Genomic DNA, 15415 nt, shown 5'->3' with positions numbered 1-15415 from the left:
TCACAGCGCCACCCGCATTCCCACCTTTGACATAGTCAACTGTGACTGGACTTAACCGTCCAGGGGTCCTTTACTGTTACCTAAACCACAATTGCATTACACTGTGCAGATTAACATAGGACTAAATGTGCTAAAAGGAGCTGCTTCGTGTTCTTCCTAGCAACCTAGCACTGCCCCCTCATAAAGCAGAAGCATACCCCCCCCCCCCAGCTTTTACGTTCTTCTGAAGAACTCGTACTCACCGGTATTTTCAGTCTTGGCATCAGCAGTTTTCAAGTTGTTTTCCGGGGCTACTGCCTCCCTGCCGTCAACACATTCATCCCCTGGAAGAAGAGGGTTTTTTATCGAACCAAGGTCTGGGACTCACGGCCAAGCTGACCCCAAAGATGTGGTGGGCAGCTGGAGCGAGCATCTTCTGCTTACTGCCAGCAGACCAATGGATTCGCTGAACGCTTTAATCTGACGCCGGGGCAAACGACTGAGGCGTATGTGGCTAGACACCCATCAATCTGGGATCAAGCCTTGTCTGTTGTTTGGTTATCGTGAAGTGCCCCAGGAAAGTTTTGACTGCTCTCCAACTGGTGAGGGGCAAAGGTAAGGTCCTGCACTTAGGCAGGAAGAACAAGATGCACAAATATAGGATAGAGGATACCTGGTTTACTAGCAGTACCTGTGAAAAGGATCTAGGGGTCTCGGTGGACCTCAAGCTTTCTATAGTCAACAGTGTGATACAGCAAAAATAAAAAAGCTAAATCTATTCTAATAAATCTACTGCAATCAACTAGAGATCTGCTTTTTGAGGGTAAAGCCTGGGTACTGAATCCAGTTCCTCACCTCTTAGGTTACACAAAGCTGTGTAACTTGGCTGAGCTGAAGCTCAGGTAGCAGAATGTTGGCATTTTTTTTAATTGCTCCTGCTTCTTTTGAATCTCAGGAGTGTCTGGTAAGTTATTTCAGCTTATGTCTCTAAATGTTCTGTCCTTGGACTTGGAGACCATTACGTTTCAAGTCACTGACAAGTCAAATAAGCACAGCTCATACCTTTGGGCTGAACCGAAGGGTCTTTCCCATCCACCGGCCCTTTCTGAGGCATGCTGCAATCCACCTTGGGCCTGGGAGCCCCCTGGCCAACGGGAGGGTGGGCAGTTCCATCCCCACCCACACCGCCAGCTGCCAGGAGTGCCTTTCTGCTCAGGTCTAGGAGGGCCTTTCCAAAAAAGGCTTCCTGTCAAAAGAGGTGGGAGAAGGAACAGAAGAAACAGAATGAGATGGGATTTTCTGAGTAAAAAAACTGGGCCTCCCTGGAAAGCTAACCTCCAACCTGCCTGGCCCAAAATGAACAAAAGCACACACCCAAACGCTATTTGCTCATACAGTGGTACCTTGGTTCTTGAACAGCTTAGCTCTAGAACATATTGGCTCCCCAATGCCACAAACCCAGAAGTGTTCCAGTTTGCAAATGTTTTTGGGAAGCCGACGCAGCCAATCGGAAGCCGCGCCTTGGTTTTCAAACGGTTTCGGGAGTCGAACGGACTCCCAGGACGGATTAAATTCGAGAACCAAGGTTCCACTGTATTAGGCAAAATTAAATCCTATTTCTTCTCCCTCTATTCTGCGCTTGCCAGACCCACCCCCCCACACCCAGCCTTGGGATTGAACTGCAAGAATGAAATTGTATCTGTAGGCTTGACACAGTATTATTGATTAGCAGCAGCAGCAACTCACACAAATGGCAAGGTGTTGCTAGCCTCATTCTCCATAGCAGTCTTTTAAAGATAAATTGCCAAAAGACAAGATTCTACAGCCCAATTATGACACTATACTGTCATTGGGTTGCTGTTTTTATTTTGATGATATATATACAGTGGACACTCGGGTTGTGAACGTGATCCGTGCGGGAAGCACGTTCGCAACCCGCAGAGCCACGTCTGCGCAGGTTACGATTTGGCGCTTCTGTGCATAGCACGATGTAGCACTTTTGCGCATGCGCCGAAACCCAGAAGTAACCCATTCCGGTACTTCCGGGTTCGGCGTGGTACGCAACCCGAAATCGCACAACCCGAAGTGTCTGTAACCCGAGGTATGACTGTATTGTGGTTGCATATTTTATTTCTGTTCTGTGAACCACCCTGAGGCCTCCTGGTACAGGGCGGTACGGACCTACGGAAGGAATTAAGTTCGTAACTAGAGGTACCACTGTATATGAATTCAATCAATATTATACATTTTGGGTTAGGGATCTGTACCTCACTGCAGCCTGTACCTCACTTATATAATTATTATTCAGCAACTCTAATAAGAGCAAGAGCTTTCTGACAGTGGAACGGTCTACCTTGGGAGGCTGCGGACTCTCCTTGGAAGTTTTTAAGCAGAGGTTGGCTGGCCATCTGTCCTGGATGATTTAGCCGAGATTCCTGCATTGCAGGGGGCTGGACTAGGTGACCCAGGAGGTCCCACCCAACTCTGAAGATTCTATTATTCTACTCTGCTTTTGCGAACCTTCAGTCTGCAGCCAAACATCTCACCGCACAACTGTCCAGAACTTCCTCCCCTTCCCAGTTTGGGCAGCAGAGCTTCAGAAGGAAACCGAGAAGCAAAACAGCACCCGGCCGCACTTAAGAGAGAAGCGTTTTCTCCCCCAGTCCACGAAGGTAACCAATCAACCTGCATGTCCCCCTTACCTGAAGGTAGGCAGGGAACATGTCCTCCAGCTTGCTCTTCTTCCTGCCTCGCCGTTTCTTCTTCTCGTCACCCTCAACCACCCCCTGCTCAACGATGCCCTCCGCGGGGACTTCAGCAGGCGGGTTGGGTTGAGCCCCTGGCGTGGAGGCAAGTTTGAGCAGATATGAGCGTCTTTTTAATTTCAGATAAGCAAGGGTGGGAGCAGGGAGCGAACCAGCGGGATCTCAGGCTACTTTTACGGCTGCGGTGGGGAACCTGCGGCCCCCTCCAGACTGGGCTAGACCACCACCCCCATCGGATTTGAAACTGACAGCCTGCTGCCCGTTGAAAGAAAATTCTATGAAAATGATGTGCTGTTGGCATTTGACACCTAGTAAAGCAGCAAAAATGTGCAGAACCAGTTCAAATGTGTGTTGGAAATGTAAAAAGAAAGAAGGTGCTTTCTATCGTATGTGGTGGTCATGTAGGGTGGTAAAAGCATTCTGGGAAATAATATACAATTGAAAAAAAAGGTTTAAGATAACTTTTGTCAAAAAACCAGAGGCTTTTTTGTTAGGAAGTATAGGTGTGGAACTACCATAAGAAAAGAAAAGAATGTCAAATAAAAATGTATTTGATGAACATGATGTATAAATCTTTGTTTCTCTTTTCTTTTTTCAAATTTTTTCTTGTTTTTACGTCGTGATGGGGTTTTTTGTACATAACTTTGTTATACCTACCTTCATTGTATGTTTTTATTTTAATAAAGATTTATTTAAAAAAGGAAAAGAAAAGACTGTTTATGTATGCAATGACAGCAGCAAGGATGCTTTTAGCCCAGAGATGGAAAAAAGAAAAAGTACCGACCACAGAAGAATGGCAGACCAAACTGATGGAATATGCTGAAATGGCAAGTCTGACGGGAAATATCAGAAACCAGGAAAACCAAGACTGGAATAACTTTTTAACATATCCGAGAGGCCACTGTAAGCAGTTGAAATCATTGGCAGGAATATGACTGCACTTGTAAAGTAACATGAACTCTGGATATGATGGATATACAATAGACAGACTACAGTAAAAGATATGGGAATAAAATTTAGAAACAGAACCTATGGAGGGATGGAGGGAGGGAGGTCTGAAGGTTCAAGAAAACCTTTTCCTGGTTTTTGTTGTTGTTTTGTTTTGTATGTACAATCTTTATGTAAAACTAATTAAAAAATGATTTTTTTAAAAAATAGATCAACCCCCATCATCCCTGACAGCTGCTGGATGGGGCTCATCAGAGATGGGGTTGTGACGCTCATCTCGCTTTATTGGCTGAGGGAGCCGGCATACAGCTGTTTTCTGGGTCATGTGGCCAACATGACTAAACCGCTTCTGGCAAACCAGAGCAGCGCACAGAAACGCCGTCTACCTTTCCGCCAGAGCGGTACCTGTTGATCTACTTGCACTTTGACATGCTTTTGAACTGCTAGGTTGGCAGGAGCAGGGACCAAGCAACGGGAGCTCAACGGGATTCGAACCGCTGATCTTCTGATCAGCAAGCCCTAGGCTCTGTGGTTTAACCCACAGCGCCACAATGAATACAGGGGAACAACATATACAAGCAATGCCCTTACCCTCCTCTGGATGCCCCTCAGCTCCTGTTGACTCACGAGAGGCTTCTGCCAAGGCGGCCGAGCCCTTTTTCAAGCGGGTGTGGGATTTCCGCTGCCGAACCATGAACCCTCCGATACCTGTCCCAGGGCAGGGGAGAGATGAGTCAACAAGATGAGAAGGGACCATTTCTCCTCCGTGGGCCTGGCCCAGGCACACAACACTCACCTGGGCGATATGGCTTCCGCTTCCGCTTCTTAACCTCCTCAGAGTCTTCCAGAAGACCCTTCGCCAAATCGGCCTCGGCTGCAGCTTCCCTCTCCGGGGTAGCAGGGGCTTCCAATTTGATCTCGCACTCCATGTGTTCGACGCTGACTGCAAGCGGACAAGGAATGAGAATATGGGTGAATGCAATATTCCTTAGCAAAAGGAACCTCAGTATAATTTTCCCCATGGAATATGATTCCGCACGAGCACCAGTCCTCCCTTCTGTTCCATCACGCATGCGCCTTTGTATGTTGTGCACAGGCACCTAACTGAACTCTCACATACATTTGCACATGTACACACACACACACACACACACACAAAACTTGCCAACACAGGAACACTTTGTGGAAGGTTACCAGATAGTGTCTCCCCCTGTATTCCTCCCCAAATAGTTCCAAGGTCCGTAAAAGCAACACTTCTGGGCTATCAGTTTCTTGTAATACGGGACTTCGGACAACTTGATCTACAAAGGCACCCCAAATCTGCTTCTACCCCACAATTAACGACCATCACCTAGATTTCTGCATCATATACGCTCCATCACAACAACAACTTTCCCACACTAGTCAATGTCTGGAACAGGACACCTGTGCTGTCTCCCAGATTATGACTAAGCTATAAACATATTAATTCTCAAGAGATTACGTAATACAGATTACAAGCAGTCGTTGATCTATCATGTTGGGTTTTTTTTTTACCAAGTTTGGAAGAGGAGGAACTGTGGCTCAGTAATAAGACCCAGATTCCACCTCCCCAAAACCACCAGTTTGGAGAGCGCCCGTTCTTCATTGCGCGAGGAAGTAACTTAGAGCCCAAGCCCCCAGAGAACCGCATTCTAACTTGTATCACCAGCCAGGGTTGGCAGTACTGACTATATTGTCATCCAAATCAGTACTGCAGTATAGGTATAAAAGGTAAAGGGACCCATGACCATTAGGTCCAGTCGTGGCCGACTCTGGGGTTGTGGCGCTCATCTTGCTTTATTGGCCGAAGGAGCCGGCCTACAGCTTCTGGGTCATGTGGCCAGCATGACTAAGCCGCTTCTGGCAAACCAGAGCAGCGCATGGAAACACCATTTACCTTCCCGCCGGAGCGGTACCTATTTATCTACTTGCACTTTGACGTGCTTTTGAACTGCTAGGTTGGCAGGAGCTGGGACTGAGGAACAGGAACTCACCGCGTTGTGGGGATTTGAAGCACCGACCTTCTGATCAGCAAGTCCTAGGCTCTGTGGTTTAACCCACAGCCCCACCCGCGTCCCTCGCAGTATAAGTATACTGGAGCTTTAATATTAATATTAACAATATTTGTTTTTGTTGTTTGCTTGCTTGCCGCTCATCTGACTGGGTGTCAGGGACCATGCTGAGGAGGGCTGCACTGAGGGAGAATGGTGGGAGTCACCCCCTCCTCTTGATCCTAATCCTGCATCTTCCCATGAGCAGGAGGACGGTATAGATTTGGAACAGTGGTTTGCAGAGGGGCATAGTTCAGAAGGCAGAAGCTGGGAAATACTGGATGGGGAACAGCTACCAGAAAAAACACTGGGGGAGAGAGAGAGAGTTAACAGATTCACTGTCTCTGGAAAGCATTCATCCACTCTCCCCAAGGTCAAGGAGAGCTGAGAAAGTGGCAGAACAGAAAGCACAGAGGGTACAAACTCAGGTTACAAGACGTAGGAGTGACGCAGATTAATAGGGACGGAGAGGGGAGTGACCTTAATTGGGAGCACTGCCATGGTAGAGAGTTGCGTTCTGTTGTCTCTTGCTGGGGTTATTAAAGATTCTAACTGGTAAGAAGACTCAATTTCCTTTGTTCTGCTTATCTACTGCCAAGGGGGAGGAAGTCAATTCCCTGAAGCCTCACACTGCGTTGCCCCAGCCATTCTGGGCAGACTAAAGTACCAAACAATTAAGAACTTCCCTCCACAATACTTTACCCCACACTCCCTTGAAGGTGGTGGGGATGGAACAAACCTTCAGCTTTCAGGATCTCGTCTCCCTCCACGTCGCCCTCCTTTTTCTCTTCGGGGCCCAAGGGGTCAACCCCATCCAGGACACCTTCGCCATTGAGCGCACCCAGTGGCCGTGGCGTTGTTGGCGTCGTTGGGGTCTTGCGCGGCCGGCGCTTGTGCAGTGGCGACAAGGACAAGTTCCGCAACACCGCCATGCCCGTCTCTGTCAGCCAGACGCCTTCAAAGCGAAAATACTGGGGCTCTGTGGGGGAGAGGGTGAAACTTGGCAGGCAGGGCCAAACCAGCATGGTGCCACCATGCATCTTTGTAGAGAACCAGCCTGAGCATTAATTTCTTCCCCTCCTTTCATCTACTACATAACCCCCCTTTTTCTTTTTTGACACCCCCCCCCCCCACAGTAATTCAGAAGGACCCAATCCTACATTTATTCCAGACTCAGAAATAAGATCAGCACGGTATCTGGGTGCAGTGCCTGAGATTATAGAGCACGAATGAGAAAGAAACTTACCTGGCTCCTTGATCTTCACTGGAATAATTTCTGGAGGGGGGACCGGAACTTTAAATAGAGATAGAGAGAGAGAGACCCCCAAAAAGGGATGTTAGAAAGGGTATGTATTCAGTATTTTGTGTCTGTGTGTACTTCCCACAACATTTAGGACGCATAATTCTTTCTTTATAAGAGTATCTACTTAAAGTAGATGGATAAACGAGAAAATTAAGTTAATTTGGATATACAGAAAATGTTGGAAATTTATTTAAGGAACTGCAGAAAGAGGGGGAAGGAAGTCGAGCTTTGAAATGCTGAAATGATTGTAAAATTATTGAAATGTATAAAATTGAAAATAATAATAATAGGATAACCCCCCCAAAAAAAGTGCATCATTTATTCACTCAACCTTTTACCCTTAATCTGCTCCTTCACCTGCATTCCCCATGCGCCTGAAATACAGCCATATCTTTTCTACACCCAACCCCAAGCAATCTCAGTGGTATTACATTGCGCCATAATATCCACAAACCTCTCTACCACATCCAGCTGACTGCCATCCTCAGCCCCTTTGCCCCACGTATCTTCCACTGTTTCACACCCACCCACCCCAAAATATATTGCTGCAGTCCTCATGCAGCAATGGCTTATCTACTTGTTCCGATTTCCATTTCAAAAGAAGCAGCTACCATTAACTGACAATGGGAATCTCTTGCACACCAACATTTGGAGGGCAAGCCTACAGGTTATACAAGGGGTAGTCAAATTTCCTTACTGTCCACCAGTGCTCGATGGAAGGAAGATTCAGCTTGTAGCATAGAACCCCCTACTGCCCACCTAGATTCCTGAAACAACCACTAATGGGCGGTAGAGACCAGGTTGACAATCCCGGGTTACACTATTCCACATCCAATTCTTGGCTTCCTCAACTGCTGTCTAGGGCAGCTCTCTTTTCCATGACGCTGGGAAACTGCTAAACTAGGAAGCAGCCTATCCAAACACAGAGATGGTTCTATGTTCCCTTTGTATATATCTATGTTTCATGGTCCTCCTCTTTGAGCTTCTCCATTCTATTCCCTCAACCCACACTCTGTCGTCCATTTTATTATTTCTCGACATTCCTTGCCATTCAGTGATTACGGGGATGTTTGGGGTCTTTATGCACCCTTAAGTGTTTTCCCCGTAAAGATTTCCTGAACACCTGCAAATCAAGTATTCCGACACATCCCTCTTCTGTGTGGGTGGTGTGGTTCAGGATATAGAACCACAGGAATACTCAACCTGTATTATTATTATTATTATTATTATGCATAAGGGAAGCAGAAAGGAAGTAGACCTAAGCTGCCCTCTCAAATTTTGAACATCATGGAATCCTCCCCTGAGCCAGCTCAGGATTTGAGGGTCCCGCTGGCACAGTGTCCTTGGTGGGTTAGTGGGCCCCTTGATGGCTTTAGTCATCTGAGAGCTGTAAGGGTGGACAGCAGAAGTGGCTGCACACTAATGCGCACTAGGTGGTAGCAGCTAGGAGCGGCAGCTTCCCACAATTCATTGCAGCAACACTATGCTGGAGGAATTGTGGGAAGTAGGGCTGGGTGATACCTGGTTTTCCCCATCGTGATATATCACCAACTAAACATTGTGATGTACTGATATATCACAATGTTTAGGGTGGTACTATGTAGGTAAAAGACCCCTGGACGGTTAAGTCCAGTCACAGGCGACTATGGGGTTGCGGCGCTCATTTCACTTTCAGGCCGAGGGAGCTGGTGTTTGTCCACAGACAACTTTCCGGGTAATGTGGCCGGAATGACTAAACTGCTTCTGGTGCAACGGAACACCGTGACAGAAGCCAGAGCGCATGGAAACGCCATTTACCTTCCCGCTGCAGTGGTACCTATTTATCTACTTGCACTTTGACATGCTTTCAAACTGCTAGGTTGGCAGGAGCAGGGACAGAGCAACGGGAGCTCACCCCGTCGCGGGGATTCGAACCGCCGACCTTCTGATCGGCAAGCCCAAGAGGCTCAGTGGTTTAGACCACAGCGCTGGAAGGCTTCATGCTTTTCCCCCACATGGTGTTTTTTTCATGGAGCACACAGCGCATGATTCGTGTTCTGTTGCCAGGTCAAGAATTATGAACCAATATCACGATATGGACGTGAAACCGGTTTTGGATGATATATTGCCCAGCCCTAAGACACATCGGGATTCACAATATGTTGCCAGGTCAAAAGCTATGAAAACCGGTATCATAATACGGACTTCAAACTGGTTTGGGGCAATTGACTGATATGTCGCCCAGCCCCAGGGGGAAGCATAAAAAGATCACTGTCTGAAACCCTGGCACTCAAAACTGCGAGGAAATAACACCAGGGCAGGCTTCTGCAATGAGACTTGCTGTTGCAATTGCTGATGCATCTTTCTGAAATGAATTTGGTTCGCAGGTCTCACACCTGTCCAGAACTCACCAACGGGCTTGACCACATAGGGCTGGCAGGAGGTACAGTCAAATCCTTCGTCTGCTGCCTGTTCGACTTCTTCCTCTGTGAATAGGTTGTCACACACGGCATGCATCCACCTGGGAAGCACACAAAAGGGTTTCAACGCACATACGGAGAGAGTTTGCAGATTAAGTCTGGGGAAGGGAATTCTCCGACATCTCAAAACCTTGCCCTCCCTCTCCCCCCGCAAGATGGAAATGTACAGGGGGAGAGTCAGCCACTTACAGGCGGTATCCAACGTTGCCTGCATCTGTTGACGTGAAGATTACAATGGCCAATAGTGAAATACCGGGTGGGTTAAGGAAAACTGGGGCTTACCTCTCACAGTGCTGGCACTGGATCAAGAGGTCGTCCTCCACATACTTCACATGGCAGATGGGGCAGGTGACAAGGCTGGCGCAGGGAGCACAGTGGGTGTAGTTGTTCTGCCATTCGCAGTGGAAGCCAGGAGAGACTGCCCCACACTGCACGCAGCATACGCACCTGTCAAAGAGGGGTGGGGGCAAGGAATCAACACCGATTCTGCAATCCAATCTATCCCCCCGCCCCGAACCAAAAACAACGCAGATGCCCTAGGAACGGCAGGCCAGAATTACTCAACTTGAATGTGACCTATAATCACATACAGTGGTACCTCGGGTTAAGTACTTAATTCATTCCGGAGACCTATTCTTAACCTGAAACTGTTCTTAACCTGAAGCACCACTTTAGCTAATGGGACCTCCTGCTGCTGCTGCACCACCAGAGCACGATTTCTGTTCTCTTTTTTTTAATAATAATTTTTATTGGTTTACAACAAAAACAAAAACACGTATTAATTTCACATCGAATTTTTCACAAATTCTTCTTTTTCTGGACTTCCTTCAGCTTTTCCGTAAATCATCCATAGTCATTATTTAAATTACGCATTCCTTAGGTTTATATTGACATTATTTATATCTTTCTTTCTATTCCCTTTAGACAATACTTCTTAATTTTTCACAGTGCTTCTTTAAATCCCTCTAGCGTTATCTGTCCCTCACTTATATTTTCCAGATATTCCACAAATTTCCCCCAGTCCTCGGTGAACTTTTGGTCTCTTAAATATCTAATCTTCCCTGTCAATTTGTCCAACTCCGCATAGTCATTCTCCAGTCTTCCACTGTCGGTATTTCCTGTTGTTTCCATTTTTGGGCCAGTAACACTCTTGTGGCTGTCACTGCATATTGAAAGAATTTACAATCCTTTCTTTTTATCTCACGATTTCTGTTCTCATCCTGAAGCAAAGTTCTTAACCTGAGGTACTACAGTATTTCTGTATTAGCGGAGTCTGTAACCTGAAGCGTATGTAACCCGAGGTACCACTGTACATTCAACTCTACCTTGAGCAAGAGCACAACCTGCTTTTGATTTATTAAATAATACGTTTCTGTACGACCTTTCGATTCTAACAAGGACACCAACGCCACTGAGGCAGAAAATAGGACAAAGCTAGCTTAAACGATAACAAAAGTAAAACAGAGGATTGAAAGACCAAGAAGAGTGGGGTTTTAAACCTTCAACCTCACACCAAAAATGATTAAAAACAAAGCAGGATAACAAGTGTCTTTTTGTTTTTAACAATTTTTATTTTGTATTTTGTATTTTTTCTTTTTCTTTATTTTTTGTAATGCAAAAACCTTAATAAAAATTTTATTTTTTAAAAAAGTGTCTTTTTGCTGCCTGCTTGCAAGTCTTCCGGGATAGGGCCAGCCTAACCACCTTTGGGAGGGATTTCCATAGCCTGGGTGCAACCACAGAAAAGGCTGCGTCTCGCGTTCCCACAACCGAACCTTTTAGCAGTGAGGAATGCAGCAGGGCCTCAGAAGGTGATCTCAATCTATGGGCAGGGTCATTCGGAAAGAGGCCATCCTTCCAATATCTTGGCTCTATGCCATTTAGGGCTCTACGGATAAGTGCCAGCACATGAACTGCAACCGAGTGCAGCCAATACAAAACCAGTGCATTCTTTTTTAAAAATATATATATATATGGGACGAGATATAAATTGTAATATAGAACAGTGGTACCTTGGGTTAAGTACTTAATTCGTTCCGGAGGTCTGTTCTTAACCTGAAACTGTTCTTAACCTGAAGCACCACTTTGGCTAATGGGGCTTCCAGCTGCTGCCGCACCGCCTCTGTGTGATTTGTGTTCCCATCCTGAAGCAAAGTTCTTAACCTGAGGTACTATTTCTGGGTTAGCGGAGTCTGTAACCTGAAGCGTATGTAACCCAAGGCACCACTGTATATTGTTGTAAAATTTTGTGAAATGTGTTTAATAAATATTTCAGATGTTTATATAAAAAAAGAAATCAATAGGTCACATCTGCTGTGTAACATCTTACAATATAAAATTGTTCAAAGAACCTATGCTTAGCATAAGTCACATTCCCAGCGCTTTTTTTTTCTTAAAAAAAATGTTTAGGGGTACTCTCATTTTCCTACTCATACTGAAATACCGCCCCTCAAAGAGGACAAACTTAGATTCACAAAATGTTTAGGGGTATGCGTCCCCCCAGGAAAAAAGGACTGCACATTCCTGTAATTCCCTCAGTCAGATTATTATTTGTTAGATACACCATCAGAGTTCAAAACCAAAACGGCAGTGCCGAGCCTCTTCTTTTCTGTTATTTGTTTAACTGCAGCAAAAACAGCATGGCCAAAATACAGGGAATTGAATTCATTCCGACATGAGAAGTCGAAAACAAGAGAGCCAGCTCTCTTGATTTTCTTTGCCGCACACAGGGCGCTGCCCCTTGAAAGCAGTCTTATGTCGTCTCTCTCACCATTTACACTTCCAGCCGCCCTTGGGCACGGTGTTGAGAGGCGGGTCCAGGCAATACGTGTGGTAGCTGATGTCACAATCATCGCAGAGCAGCAGGCGGGACGGGTCCGACGCTTTGCCACAAACCTCGCACACAATGCATTCCACGCAGCGCCAGCCCTTTAGCAGCATCACCTTGGTAATCTTTTTAAAAAGGGGGGAAGAAGGAACAAAGATGTTTAAAAAAGGGGGGGAGCCCTGAGTGCTTACGGAGATGCGAGGAGAGCTGTGGTTGTGTGCACAACCCTTCTTCGTCAAGCCTGATTCCTCTATGGCTCTTTAGAACAGCTGCCTCCCCTACGGGAGTGTCAATCTCAGGCCTGCTACCTGGGCAAGGTTGCTGAGAATAGGGTAAAGGTAAAGGACCGCTGGACGGTTAAGTGCAGTCAAAGGCGACTATGGGGTTGAGGTGCTCATCTCGCTTTCAGGCCCAGGGAGCTGGCATTTGTCCGCAGACAGCTTTCCAGGTCATGTGGCCAGCATGACTAAACTGCTTCTGGCACACGGAGAACTGTCATGGAAGCCAGAGCACACGGAAACGCCGTTTACCTTCCCACCGCAGTGGTACCTATCTATCTACTTGCACTGGTGTGCTTTTGAACTGCTAGGTTGGCAGGAGCTGGGACAGAGCAACGGGAGCTCACACCGTCATAGGGATTCAAACCATTGACCTTCTGATTGGCAAGCCCAAAAGGCTCAGTGGTTTAGACCACAGCAGCATCCACATCCCTTTTTTCGTTGTTGCTGAGAATAGGGCAAAATGACAACTCCTCCTCCTGTGTAAATTAACCTATAAGAGCTTGCCGTTTCCTTGTCAGGAACCAAACTTTGCAGATTCCATACACTTCAGATCCCAGGAGAGAAAACAGGGTGTTCATAGATCAGGACAGTTGCAGGTTCAGCTTCCTACTTCCTTCCTACACCCATTCCTGCATGACTGTTGTCCCTATGCACACATATTCAATGACCCCCCCAACCACTTGAAAGGAAAGAAACAAAAGCCAAGCCTCTCAGATGGGTCCGCCCCACCAAATTCCACTAACATCTAAATTAGGAGTGTCACACTCTATTAGATTAGATTATCAGATTATCAGGCAACACGGGACATATTTAGCTCAAGAATTGAGCACGGTGAGAAGCCGTGGGTCCTTTAAGAGAGGAATCATTATTTTAAAAATAATAATGGGGAGAGGGGGTGCTCCCTCACACAGAGCAGGCCTTACCTTGCTGTTGACGCAGTAAGGATGGTAACATTGAGAGCACTGGGAGCACGCCAGGAGGTGGCCCTCAGCACCACGGCCAAAGCTACCACACACCACACACATATCCTGTCAAGGAGGGAGAGGCATGTTAAAAGAGGCCTTGCAATGCCTCAGAGAAACAACCTCCATTTTTTAATATAAATATTCCAACCGTTCTACAGATGCAAGGTAACATGCAACCACAATTCGCCCCCCTCCCTAAAAGAAGTAATCTAAGGCTGCTAACCGATACTTTATAAACACTCTTAGCTTTCCTTTTCTTTTAAAGTGACTGAATAATTTTAATGAATTTGCAAGCTCCCAGCCGGGGCAAAAGGAATAAAGCTTATTGTTCGCAGCTATCCACCAAAAGGAATCTTGGCAAAAGGTGTAACACACCTGAGCCACAGGACTTTCAGCAATAAGCAAGTTCAAGGCCTATCCATACTAGGTGAAATCTAGGTTTCAAAGATGTACCCCATTGTTGACTTCAGCTGGGTGCTACCAGCTACAGCAGGGCTGGGCAACCCCCAGATCTCGCTTGACTCCAACCAAACATTTGGGGTGATGGGTGTTGTAGTTCAACAACACCCACTGTGCCCCCATCCTTGAGCTACAGCTGTCTGTGGGGCTTCTTATTAGAAGGAGCCAGAGTTTCAGCTAGAAAGGCAAACTGTTATCCTCTTGGGGCGGCTAGGAACCAGTCAACAGATGCACCTGGCTGTGGGACAGCCCAAAGTCTACGCTCTTTGCAAGCCCCAACTAGCTGCTCCAGGAGAAACTCACCGCTCACATCCATTGAAATTGGTGCAATCAGAAAACTGTCAGACGTTTGCCGCCCTCGTGTCTGTACCCACCTGCATCAGCACAAACTTGTCCGTGTTGGAGAAGAGCACCACCGTGTTCTGCATCGTGTCGTCGTCATCGTCATCATCCTCCTTGCTCGGGGAGCTGTCGATATCAGCGAGCTTGGAAGGGAAGGGACCAAAGGGACGAGGTGAAACTGCCGTCTTTCGCTGCTCCCGACACACAAGAGGGGGAAATGCAGACGCACAAAGCTACAGTCTCCTCAGCCTACCAGCTACACCCTTGAATCGCTGCCCGTGCTGCAGGGGAGAAGGCCTACAGTCCCCTTGCCAGATTCTGTGTATAACCCCCAGCCCTCCCGTTTATATGCCCCACCACCCACAAATATCCCCACTGGCTAATAATTCCTGGTAGGTCGACCATGCTCCAAAAGGGACAGAATTCCTACCCTTTTAAGAGCACAGAGGAAGGCAGAGATTCCACAGGTGCAGCTTCTCAGCGTCGCGGCAAGAGGGAAAACTACATCTGCTGAACAATGCCCCGCTTTGAAGCACTTAAAGGGAGAGAAGCCCCATCACTGATAGAATATGGCAAGCCTACGTCGTGAGGGAACGATTCGACAATCCATTCAAATGAAAGGGAGGGGAGGGGAAGGTCGGACCCACTGCCTCCAAGCACTATGGATAAGGATACGGCCCCAGCCAAGGTGCACTAACTGGGAGCTGCAGGAAAGGGGGTGCTCTCGTCTTGAGACCAGAACCACGCATCTATCCAAACGGGGGGGGGGGGGGGCTATCCGCTGCCTGAAATGCCGCCTTTGGGGAGGCCAATAGGACTGGGCGATATCTGGTTTCCAGCATTGCAATATATCACCAGCTAAACAATTGTGATATATCGCTATATCACAATATCTGAAATAAGGATGGAACTATGCAGAGGCGAACAGCAGGGCCTGGTTTTCGACACTGCAATATATCACCAGCTAAACATTGTGATATGCTGATATATCACAATGTCTGAAATAAGGATGGAG

At 47.0% G+C, this 15415-nt stretch overlaps 1 protein-coding gene across 16 annotated transcripts in view; it reads right to left on the bottom strand.

Moving 5' to 3' along the window:
• The window catches only part of KMT2D (lysine methyltransferase 2D), a 107206-nt gene that overhangs the window by 53747 nt on the left and 38044 nt on the right, over positions 1-15415 (bottom strand). For all 16 annotated transcript variants that reach the window (XM_083727289.1, XM_083727281.1, XM_083727290.1 and 13 more), the window contains 12 exons: positions 14433-14543; positions 13558-13662; positions 12297-12478; positions 9809-9973; positions 9458-9567; positions 7011-7058; positions 6504-6743; positions 4489-4635; positions 4284-4400; positions 2682-2818; positions 1042-1225; positions 243-323 (listed from right to left, as the gene is read on the bottom strand). In XM_083727289.1, coding sequence (XP_083583415.1) covers positions 243-323; positions 1042-1225; positions 2682-2818; positions 4284-4400; positions 4489-4635; positions 6504-6743; positions 7011-7058; positions 9458-9567; positions 9809-9973; positions 12297-12478; positions 13558-13662; positions 14433-14543 — 1627 coding nt within the window. The remainder of the gene's footprint in view (positions 1-242; positions 324-1041; positions 1226-2681; positions 2819-4283; positions 4401-4488; positions 4636-6503; positions 6744-7010; positions 7059-9457; positions 9568-9808; positions 9974-12296; positions 12479-13557; positions 13663-14432; positions 14544-15415) is intronic.

This window comes from Podarcis gaigeae, assembly GCF_964106915.1.
Source record: "Podarcis gaigeae genome assembly, chromosome: 2".
NCBI classification, from domain to species: domain Eukaryota; kingdom Metazoa; phylum Chordata; class Lepidosauria; order Squamata; family Lacertidae; genus Podarcis; species Podarcis gaigeae.
This window is presented reverse-complemented; position numbering and strand designations above follow the sequence as displayed.